Below are 12,185 nucleotides of genomic sequence, written 5' to 3'. Positions count from 1 at the left end.
AAAAGAATTTAAGTGGAAGAATATCTTTTTCAACAAATGGTGTTGGAGCAATTGGACATCAACAGGTAAAAAGAAATTTTGAGCTAAACCCTACACTTTATACAAATGAACTCAAGTGGAAATGTAATGTCATTAAATAACTAAAGTAATCACTGAGTGGCAAAACATATCTGCATTACACATAACTAATAAAAGTCTGGTACCCAAAATGCAGAAATAAAATGCCTACCCATCTTTACAAAACAGAAACACATAATAGAAATATGAGCAAAGGGCTTGAAAATAAATCTAACAAAAGGGGAGGTTCAAATGGCCAATGAAAGATGCTCAACTTCATAAGTAATCTAGAAAATGCAAATTAAAGAGATGATAATAGATACTGACACTCACCCGATTAGCAAAATTAAAATGGTGTGCCAGTACCAGTAATGGTGAGGATGCAGAGCAGCAGAAATTATCATACAATACTGATCAGGATAAATATTAATGCAATCCCTCTGGAAAACATTTTGTTGTTATCCAGATAGATGAAAATATGTCTATCCAGTAATCGTACTTCTGGGGAAAAATAAAAACTTCCCAGATATGTCCCAGAAGACATATATAAGAATTTTCATAACAGAATTAGAATTATTTGTCAAAAACTAGACGCAAACTAAATGATCATCATCAGTAGAATAGATAAATATGTTTTGGTATAGTGTAATATACTATTCAATAATGAAAATGAATAAGGTACAGATCAACATACAGTAGGATTTACCTTCTCAACTGGACATTGAACAAAGAGAAAAAAATTATATAAAACTGTGACTCCTTGTTTATAAAGCTTAAAAACTCAACTGGGAAGCATACATCGATGGCAAAACTACAATGAAAATTAAAAATTGTGACATGCTTACCTTTGGTGGGGGTGGAGAAGCATCTTGTGATTGGGGGACATGGGGCAACTCTGGAGTTCTAGCAGTCTTCTCTTTCTTATCCTCATTGTGGTTGGTATTATTTGTGTTTCTTTTTAAATTACATAAATATATTTTATTTATTCTTTTGTATGTAGATTATATCTCACAATAAAAATGAATATACTAACAAATTAGGAAGTAAAACAGCAAGCAAATAAAATCTTAGCAGAAAGTCTTGAAGACTATGTGTATAACTTAAGAACATGAAAAAAAAAAAACTCTTAACCAAGAAGTCTAAAACTTTCAAGATAAAAGAAAATTTAAAATTTAAAATTTCTTATAGCAAACAATATTACTATAAGCCAATATGGCTCATTAAAATATAAGGAGGAAGAGGAGAAGTACGCTGGCTAATTTTATGGAGACTTGACTGGGCCATAAGGTGCCCAGACATTTGGTCAAACATTACTCGGGCTGTTTCTGTGTAGATGTTTTTGGATGAAATTAACATTTGAATTTGTAGACCGATTAAAGTAGATTACTCTTCCCTGTGTGACTGGGCTTCATTCAATCAACTGATGACTAGAATAGAACAATAGGGCTGAGTAAGAGGAGATTTCTTCTGCCTGACTGCTTTGTGCTGGGATATTGATCTTATTGTGCTGGGATCGTGCTCAGATTGCAATTTCCACCATCAGCTCTCCTGGTTCTCAGGCCTTCAGATTCAGACTAGAACTATCCCCTCTTCTAGGTTTCCAGTTTTCCAACGACAGATCTTGAGATTTCTCAGCCTTCATAATCATAAATCCATTTCCAATTCTTATCATAAATTTGTATCTCTACCTATATCTGTAACTAACTATATCTATATTTCTATCCAGACCTATATCTCCTACTGGTTCTGTTTCTTTGGAGAATACTGACTAATGCAGAGGGAAAATACTTAAGATAGACCAGAAAAAAAAAAACAAGGAGTATGCTGAAAAATAAGGCAGAGTATATGAATAGGTAGTTCGCAGAGAAACAAAAAAGAAAAAGTGTGGGCAATACATATATGAACGTAGACTCAGAATTAGTACTATGAGAATTTCAAATTAAACTAACAATGACATATAATTACCTATAGGAGTTGCAATATTTACAAAAAGGGGCAAAGAAAAGAAGCCTCAAGCATGATAAGGAGGGACTAGAGTGGAAGAACACAGGTGGAGATGTTAATTGGTACCCATTGGTGTCATGCAGAAGAAGGCATAGGATGCTTTATAAGCCCATTTTCAGCAGGGCCTTGCTCTGAACTGAGCCCATCATCTCACCACACGCACCTCTCAGCCTGCTGATAGACTGCTATTTTTAATTCCCCTGATGGTGCCCTCACTCTTCCTCACACTTCCTCCCCAAGGCACAGAGCCTCAGTCATCCAAACAAGCTGCTTCTCTGTCCTAAAATTATTTTAATATGAGTGCTGAGCTGAGACCAGAACCTAAGGAGGGCCAGACCTAGGCTGGGCTACATGCAGCTTATTTTACAGCTATGTAAGAGTGATATTTCTTTTTTTGTTTATTTTGGTTTATATTTTGTTTCATATATATATTTTGAGAGTGATATTTCTCATAATTCTCCTTCACACCCTCCAGGCCTGATCCTTTGCAGTGAGGCAGATACAGCAATAAAGGTGGGACATGGCCCAGAGCCCGGTTCCATACTGTGTCTCACTTAGCCGTGGATTGAGTCACAGGGACTGAGCAGGCCCATACTCAGGTGTTCCTTCAGCCTTACATTGCTTAAGTATTTATTTAACCATTGTTTCGTGGAGAGGCTGGAACATGAAAGAAAGCAAAAACTGGACAGACTCCTCCTCCCCGGAGAGTAGTCGAGTGACAATGAGTTGTCATTTAAACTTGCCCCTAAGGGTTCTGATTCTCATACCAAGCATTTTAAATCTGATGAAAAGAATTCTGTTAAATAAATCTTTTTGCTCGGAGTGCAAAAGATTTTTCTAACTTTGTCATCATGGCATGAAGAGAACATGAAAATAAGTTACATTCGGCATGGTGAGTTAAACTGAGCAAGCAGCACATGGCCAGCAGCGCTCAGCCCTAGGGCTGTCAGTCCCTTCAGGCCCCTGCCTGGGCTGAGAGGGTCCACATCTCGCAGTCTCCGAGTGCACACGCGCAGTCCCATTGAGAAGCCCTACTGTGAGGCTGCTCTTTCAGGATTGCCCCTCTGGAGACTGCTTCCAGCATACCTCTTTCTCACGCCCCACTCTTACCAAAGCATCCTTAAAAGTGTATGGCTGGGGCACTGGACTTTAAGGGATTTGAAAAGAATAAAAGAATTGACAATGGCCAGGATACTTCACGAAGAGGCAGAAGAGCTTTATTTTTGTATAAAGTAAGGTGGGAAGGTAAGATCAGGATCCAGGATGGGCTCTTGGGCCATGACAACAGACAAAACACTTCACAAGGTGTGTCAGCCCAAAGGAAGGAGAAAAAGGGGCAGGAGAAGCATCATTCTGGGACAGGTCCTGGCTGCAAGTTTTTCCATAAGTGTTTCTCTGTGATGTTTGAGGTCTGGTCAGCAGCAGCCCCCAGAGCTGTGGCAGCAGCTAGAGCCCCCAGAGGGTTCACACTCACAGCAGTCTGGGCTCTGGTGCCGGTGCCGGTGGAAGAGACGGGGCCTGTGGTGGCTCAGACAGCAACTGCCACCCCCAGAGCTCCAGCAGCCCCCAGAGCTGGAGCCGCAGCAGGAAGAGACTGGAGGTGGGCATGGGGCTGGGCACTGGGGTGGGCACTTTGGAGGACACTTGAGTGGGCATTTTGGGGGGCACTTGGGAGGGGGCTGGCACTGCTGCTGGTTTTGCTGGCAGGACATCTCAGTGCAACTTTTTCAACCTGAAAGTTGAAATAATCAAACCCTTTAGCTGTGAAAAGGCAAGGATGGCAATTTTATCTCTTTTAAAACTAAATCATATGGTGACGGTGAATAATATTCAGTGTGTGTATATGTATACACATACACACATATGTATCAACAAGTGAAAGAAAACAACTGAAATCTTTCCTGCTGAATGAAGATATATACTTGAAAATCAGATGCAATAAGAAGCTTCTTATTCTGTCTTTTAGTAGATAGGCAGTATCTTCAAATCTTCATAACCTTGAATAGAGTATTCACACCCAACAAAGTATCCATTTTTGAAATATAAGAATAAGCCCTTGATGAAACTGTCAGATACACATTTCTCATAGCCCAAGGCAAGATTTCCAGAAACTCAAGTCAGACTGTCTCTCTTTTCTGCACATAATAGCACAGAATCAAAGACATAACTCTCTGAAGCCTTCGTTCATCCTCCCATTCCCCTGTGCCCTCTGGTCTCCCAGGTTGCCACTCACCGTGGTCACACACAGCACAGACACGTCCCAGGGGAGTCAGAGCAGATGAGGTGCTGGAGCTGAGTATGTCTTTTATAGGCTCAGGCTTGGCTCTGGGAAGAGCAGGAGGTGGCTCTTGCACAACCAGGCACATGCTGGGTCATTCTGACATTCTTCTGCCTTCTTGTCCCTACAATCCAAGGAAGCACTGGGAGCTCCCAAGACCTCCCTCCGGGACGAGGGTCTAAAGGAGCTTTAACCAGTCACAGCTTCCTCCAGGCCGGGTACCCATGGAGCTGCCAGAAGATTCTTAAGGAACTCGTGCCCGGACAAAAGCTCAAAGAGTGACTTCTAAGAACACCAGAGATCCTTGCCATAGCTTCTCTGTGGAAGTATGCTATTTCAGTTTCTTCCCATCCCTGAGTATAGTTTTCCAAGCCTGCTTCCACAGCTAAGCAGGTTTCTTTGTGGCATTGAGTCAGAGACCAATTCCTTCATGGAATACTCTTCCCCTTCTGCTCAGACCCTCATTCCTGACCCCATGTCCCTGTGTAGCCCACAGAACCCTGCTAACAGGATTAATAAGTGATACAAGATGGTTTCCTCAGATTTGGTGGTGATGATCATTGTGACTAAACTTCTTCACTTAGAAATTAAAATGTCTACTGTGTAACAAGGCAGTTTTTAAAATAAGGCAATAGTTTCTTGAATTGGACTCAGAAGAGCTCTGTGTTTATGAGCCCAGTCACCTCAAAGACTTTATTTAGACAATCTAAACCCTCAACTGTAAAACAGGCCTATTAGCACCTTCCTCTCTGAATTGTTGGTTCCATCAAGTGAGGCTTTAGCACATGATAAGGCACAAGGAAGACACTTAAACAATGTCAATTTTTAAAAGAACAGGGGCAGGGTGTAAGACAGAAAAATGGACAATATTCAGTTCCTGTCTTTGAAATTTTTATTTAAAAATATAGGTAGGCTAGCGAAGACTCTCTTAAGAATGTACAGTGTACATTCAGGATTTTGAGAAGTCTAATTATTTCTTGTCAAGAGGATGATGGGAATCAAATTATTTATTTAATCTTGTTGGTGAATGACAGGAGAGTAAGGAATCTGATACCATTTTGGATAAGATACATTCATCCATTAATCAATTTATTTCATCCATCCATCAAACATTTACTGACAACTTACTATATGGCATAAGTTAGAATACAGCTTTTGAAAAAGATAGTCCCTTCTTTCATATACCCTTGGTCTAGAAGGTTGAAGTATATGATCTTTACATTTCTGTCATACTAAGAGATGCCCCATCTCCAATAGTTTTATTTTCTAGTCTCAGATGTAGTTCCCTACCCTTGAGGGTATTCAGGTCAAGAGTAAAAAATGTTGATATCCAAACATAGCAGTTAATCAAAAAGATACTATTTTGTCAGCTACGAGGTATTCAGTGATCATCTATCCAAACACTTTGGTTTATAGAGGCGAATACCATGTGTGTTGTGTGACCTCTAGGAATTCAAAATCAGGGGACATTCTGAAGACCTCTGTGAAATTTATGTGCATACAAAATGAGTCTATTTTCCAAGGAGATTGTTGGGACACTGGATCACCTGATAATGCCTGAGGGGATGTTATGCCAGGTTCCTCATTCTCCTTGACAAAGATGGTAGTAACCATGAAGGAAGAGAATGGGATGGGCTGTGCCTTTATGAATGTGTGTGTATGTGTGTGTAGGCAGCATGGGCATGAGGGTGCATTTGCAAGGCCAGGAACAAGCACAGCAGTGTGGCCAAGGGTTGGAGAGAAGACCACAAAGCTGCTATGTGCCTCATTCACAGGAAGCCAGTCTCAGGAGACAAAATGTCCTTCCATATTTTTTATGATAAAATATGATCAGCCACTGTTAGAGATCAGGCTTACAGCCTTTGACAACAGTAAGAATTCCAGGTAATCTTGGCTTTGTGTCCACAGTCATTAAGTCACCAGAGCATGAGCTCAGGATCAGGTCTTACCCCTTGTTTCTTTTCCTGGGGAGTCTAGCAGTTGACTGTAGCCTATTGATTAGATGGATGAATGGATGAATTAAATGTTATTAGAAGAATTACCTGGGAGTTATTTAAAATACTTCCTTTAAGCCACTTCCACCTCCCCTTTGCCTAGAAAGTCACTGACCTGCAGTTTGATCCTGCCAAATGTCTTCTAAGAGGCAAATATTTTTGCTGTGACCTCAAACTAACTCTATCACAAAACCTACTGATCTCCAAAACATGCTCTCTCTTTGTAGTACTTCCTCTCTTATTCACCAGTCATGGGACGTTACCAATGTCACTCACCCCTCTCCTTCAGCTTCTGCAAGTGATAGGTTGATTATTTTATAGTTTCTTCTTGTAAAATGCATCTCTTAGCTCATTTCAACCTCTCCTTCCCACTGAAAACAGATAACCCCAGTCCTAAGCCACCAGCTCATAGAGCAGACCTGGAGGTGAGGTGGGGGACAATAGTTTCCTAACAAGGGATGGCTACATAGTGACCTGGGTCCCTGCAACTATTGCCCAGTGGTAAGATTCCTGCTGAAGCCATTTATAACTTTTGGGCAGAAGAAGCTGGTGGGGTATCCTGGAATCTCCCATGATTTTTCAAAGGGACAGAAGAGGAGACAAGAATATCAAGAATATCTAGACATGTACATTTAATGTGTAAGAATCACACCCTGCTCCTCCTGGAGCCAGAATGAACCCTACAACCTGCTCCAGGACCCTCTATATGAGGCATCCTTGGCCCTGGTCCTGGTCCGTTAAAGGTTTTTACTTTTCAGATACCGGTCCTCTTCTTGGTCCATCATTATTGTGAGTTTATCCAGAGAAGCCAAGGAAGGGGCCCTAATCAGGAGTGGGGCAGACAAATAGAGAACCCCTTTGGGAGACTGGATCTTCAGAAAGGACAGAAGGACATGGGGGGAGAGAAGGGCACGAGGAATAGAGGGTCATTTGTACAGTATGGGAACTAGCCCAGAAACATTAGTATGTCAGCGAAGGAAATTAGGGAATACCTGCTTTAAGTCTAGCTTGCTGAGAAGAACTTACTATAAGCTGTGTGAATTTCACACAGTAAATAGTGCAGGCCTTCCCAGTTTAACTGCTTGAGGTCTGCTTGAGATCACAGACTCTGTAGCTAAATTACCTAGATTTGGATTCTAAGAACCAGCTGTGGAACCTTAAAAATGTTCCCAAAATTGTCTGTGACTCTGTTTTCTCATCTATGAAGTGTGTAAAATAACTGTAATTACCTAATAGCAATGTTGTATGAATTAAAGAGTACATATCTTATAACAAGTAAAAAAGTTTAGAATTACATACTTCTACAATTACTGTACATAGTTCTGAATTAGGTGTGAAGATGGAGCAATCCAACCAGCATGGGGGTTGACTAGGACTGAAATCTCACCTAGCAAGACCAAAGAGCAAACATGAAAGAGTAACATGGGGAATGTCTTTCTTAATATTAATGGTTTTGTCAGTTACTTACAAGCAGGGGGAGAATTGTTTAGAAAAAGAAAAGTATCCTTAATCTAGGTTTACACACGTGTTCTACTGCTGAATTCACTTTCAGCTGAACTCTCATTGAGATATCCTGCCAACTGAGCCAGCAACAGTAAGAGTACCTCCCAGGAGCTAGCCAATATGCTCATCCCTTGATATCCTGAGTTCTTTTTAGCATTGGGGGTAGTGCTGGTCCTGCTCTGGGAGCAGCTGCTTCTGGAGTTAGCACAGGCAACACACAGTCAGCTGACCTTGGTTTCAGAGCTGCTGCGGCAGCAGCGAGAGAGCCTGGGGAGTCAGAGAGAGAGCAGCACCGCAGCTCTCGGATACTGCTGTGGATCTCAGAGGGTCTGAGTTGAGATAACCACACACAAGAATCCACCCTGGCCCCAAACTCCTTTTCTATTCTCCCCTCTTTCTGGGCTGACCCTTTGGGGACACAAGAGGGTGACCAGGTAGAATTTTCACTCCATTTGGAGGTGAAAATTCTCTCTGGGGATTCTGGCCCCAGTGACAATCCATCCACCTTTTCCTTTTCACAATGTGTTCTGGTTACTGTTGACTCTCTTCACTTGGGTTATGTTTCTAATAGCCCAACTCAGAGTTAATCATCTGCTATCTTCCCCCTCTAGATATCTTTGAAAGAGTTGAAGCCATAACACCAAATATGGTTTCTGATTGCACAGCATACTTCTTCTCGGAGCCTCACCCTCTTCCTGCCCTTGAGAGATGATCCAGACCCCTGATCCTTGGCCCACCTCTGGGTGATGGGTGGATTAGAGGTGGGGAGACAGCAGAAGTAACTTGGAGCCTTCTCCAGGCATCCATAAGCCAGGTCTTGTGCCTGTCTCCAAGGAGCTCCCCACAGCACTCCAGACCTCAGCTGCAGGCAGTGAATTCCCCTGCCTAATCAACCTTCCACGCAGGCTTGCCTCAGTGCATATAGCAGAGCCCATAAAGATGGAACTGTGGGCGGGACGTTCCTGAATGTTGTGTTAAGAGGTAAGTGAAGTGTACCCAACGAGTCTGTGTCACTGTTTCCAGAAACCCAGAAATCCAGATGTCTTTTCTCAGCAGGTCAAATTATATCAAGAACTACTTGATTGGATGTGTGCCCAATATACATGCCCCCTTCATTCTTAACTCACATCTTCAAATTCTGTCCAGAACCAAACCATGTCTAGATATTAAAATTTATACTTCTTCATCCTCCTTGTACATACAAGCAGCCAGGGAGATTTAGGAAGTCATTGGGGCTTTAGGAAAGCGCACGTAAGAGGCTTTGCAGCGTTCAGGGCCTTTTACCCACCCTTTCTCCTTCCTAGCTGAAGCACAGCCTTGCAGATCAGAACTGTATCAGGCACCTCAAGATCACCAACTGCCTCCCAGGAAACAACCACTAAAAATGAAATAATGAGACAGAGGTGTATCCATCTCTAAAGACTTCGTGGAACCACTGCAACAGCCATGGACTACCGACTTCTGACTTCATCATATATGAGTGGAAATAGACTCCCTTCTTTTTTAAATCGCTGTCATTTTTGAGTTCCTGTGATAGCAGAAGAAAATAACTTCTAACACACATGCACACATGCCAAACACAAGGTAAGATGCAATGAAAAGCAAATAGTTATACTGGAAATTATCCTGCGTATGGAAGGTTAGTTAGAGAAAGGATTATGCTCACTATGAAAGGAGCACATGGAGGCCCGGATAGTAGGCCCACTGGGGATTGCTCCCACTTAAGGCAGAGGTTCCTGAAAGCAGACTCAGTGCCCACCTCTCTGCAGGCCAGCCTTCACCTATCCCAGGCAACCTTAGGTCCCCTGCTTTGTGTTCCATTTTATACTATTTGGGTTTTTTGGTTTGTTTTGTTTGCTGACATGTAAACACTAAAGACAAGGGAAAACTTCTTAATCAACTCAAGAAACCCTGAAGCTATAAAAGCAAAGAAAGTCATGTTTGAGTATATAAAAACTAAAAATGTTTCCATAGCAAAAGTTATTACAAACAGAGTCAATTAAATCTGATGCATTAAATATTTTAATAAAGGTAGATCAAGGTTAATATCTGTGATATATCAAAAGCTCTTGAAAATTGAAAAGAAAATTTGAAATCATATTATGAAAGTTGTAGAAATGGCCAATGTGCATGTTTTTAGCAGAATAAAATTACTACTGGTCAGGGACTTGAAATTTCAGTTAATAATGAGACTGACTGAGCAGAAGCTCTTTAGTTTAATTAGATGCCATTTGTCGATTTGGGCTTTTGTTACAATTGCTTTTGCTGTTTTAGTCATGAAGTCTTTGCCCATGCCTATGTCCTGAATGGTATTGCCTAGGTTTTCTTCTAGTGTTTTTGTACTTTCGGGTTTTACGTTTAAGTCTTTAACGTCCATCTTGAGTTAATTTTTGTATAAGGTGTAAGGAAGGGGTCGAGCTTCTGTTTTCCGCATATGGTTAGCCAGTTTTTCCAGCACCATTTATTAAATAGGGAATCCTTTCCCCATTGCTTTTTTTTTTTTTTTTTTGGTCAGGTTTGTTGAAGATCAGATGGTCATAGAGGTGTGGCGTTATTTCTGAGGCCTCTATTTTGTTCCATTGCTCTACGTATCTGTTTAGGTATCAGTACCATGCTGTTTTGGTTACTGTAGCCCTGTAGTACCGTTTGAAGTCAGGTAGTGTGATGCCTCCAGCTTTGTTCCTTTTGCTTAGGATTGTCTTGGCTATACGGGCTCTGTTTTGGTTCCATATGAAATTTAAAGTAGTTTTTTTGTAGTTCTGTGAAAAAAGTCAGTGGTAGCTTGATGGGAAGAGCATTGAATCTATAAATTACTCTGGACAGTATGGCCATTTTCAAGATATTGATTCTTCCTATCCATGAGCGTGGAATGTTTTCCATTTGTTTGTGTTCTCTCTTATTTCCTCCGGCAGTGGTTTGTAGTTCTCCTTGAAGAATTCCTTCACCTCCCTTGTAAGTTATATTCCTAGGTATTTTATTTTCTTTGTAGCAATTGCAAATGGGAGTTCACTCATGGTTTGGCTCTCTGCTTGTCTATTGTTGGTGTATAAGAATGCTTGTGATTTTTGCACATTGATTTTGTATCTTGAGACTTTGCTGAAGTTGTTTATCAGCTTAAAGAGTTTTTGGACTGAGACGATAGGGTTTTCTGAATATACAGTCATGTCATCTGCAAAGAGATTCGATTTGATGTCCTCTCTTCCTATTTGAATACCCTTTATTTCCTTATCTTGCCTGATTGTTCTGGCCAGAACTTCCGATACTGTGTTGAATAGGAGTGGTGAGAGAGGGCACCCTTGTCTTGTGCCGATTTTCAAAGGGAATGCTTCCAACTTTTGCCCATTCAGTATGATATTGGCTATGGGATTGTCATAAATTGCTCTTATTATTTTGAAATATGTTCCATCAATACCTAGCTTATTGAGAGTTTTTATCATGAAGGGGTGTTGAATTTTATCAAAGGCCTTTTCTGCATCTATTGAGATAATCATGTGGTTTTTGTCATTGGTTCTGTTTATGTGATGGATTATGTTTATTAATTTCTGTATGTTGAACCAGCCTTGCATCCCAGGGATGAAGCTGACTTAAATGTGGTGGATAAGCTTTTTGATGTGCTGCTGGAATCAGTTTGCCAGTATTTTATTGAGGATTTTTGCATTGATGTTCATCAGTGATATTGGCCTGAAATTTTCTATTTTTGTCGTGTCTCTGCCAGATTTTAAAATCAGGATGATGCTGGCCTCATAAAATGAGTTAGGGAAGATTCCCTCTTTTTCTATCGTTTGGAATAGTTTCAGAAGGAATGCTACCATCTCCTCTTTGTACCTCCGGTAGAATTTGACTGTGAATCTGTCTGGTCCTGGGTTTTTTTTTTTGGTTGGTAGTCTATTAATTATTGCCTCAATTTCAGAACTTGTTATCGGTCTATTCAGGGATTCGACTTCTTCCTAGTTTAGTATTGGGAGAGTTTCTGTGTCCAGGAATTTATCCATTTCTTCTAGATTTTCTAGTTTATTTGCATAGAGGTGTTGCATAGTATTCTCTGATGGTAGTTTGTATTTCTGTGTTATCAGTGGTGATATACGCTCTATCACTTTTTATTGTGTCTATTTGACTCTTCTCTCACTTCTTCTTTATTAGTCTGGCTAGTGGCCTATGTATTTTGTTAATCTTTTCAAAAAATAATGTCATCAGAGTGAATAGGCAACCCACAGAATGGGAGAAAATTTTTGCAATCTATCCATCTGACAAAGGTCTAATGTTCAGAATCTACAAGGAACTTAAACAAATTTTCAAGAAAAAAGCAAACAACCCCATCAAGAAGTGGGCAAAGGGTATGAACAGACACT

General features: G+C 40.8%; 1 protein-coding gene across 1 annotated transcript; it reads right to left on the bottom strand.

The window, feature by feature from the left end:
• Positions 1–1,298: 1,298 nt before the first annotated feature.
• Positions 1,299–9,817, bottom strand: LOC110740912 (late cornified envelope protein 2A). The gene is made up of 2 exons (XM_021923776.2): positions 4,295–9,817; positions 1,299–3,793 (listed from the first exon to the last, which is right to left on the bottom strand). Exon 2 carries the CDS (start codon positions 3,771–3,773, stop codon positions 3,477–3,479), a length of 297 nt encoding a protein of 98 aa, XP_021779468.1. The 5' UTR covers positions 3,774–3,793; positions 4,295–9,817; the 3' UTR covers positions 1,299–3,476.
• Between the last annotated feature and the right edge of the window lie 2,368 nt (positions 9,818–12,185).

Source organism: Papio anubis, chromosome 1 (genome assembly GCF_008728515.1).
Source record: "Papio anubis isolate 15944 chromosome 1, Panubis1.0, whole genome shotgun sequence".
Lineage (NCBI taxonomy): Eukaryota > Metazoa > Chordata > Mammalia > Primates > Cercopithecidae > Papio > Papio anubis.
Note: the sequence above shows the minus strand (reverse complement) of the source record. Positions and strands in the feature narration are given on the sequence as shown.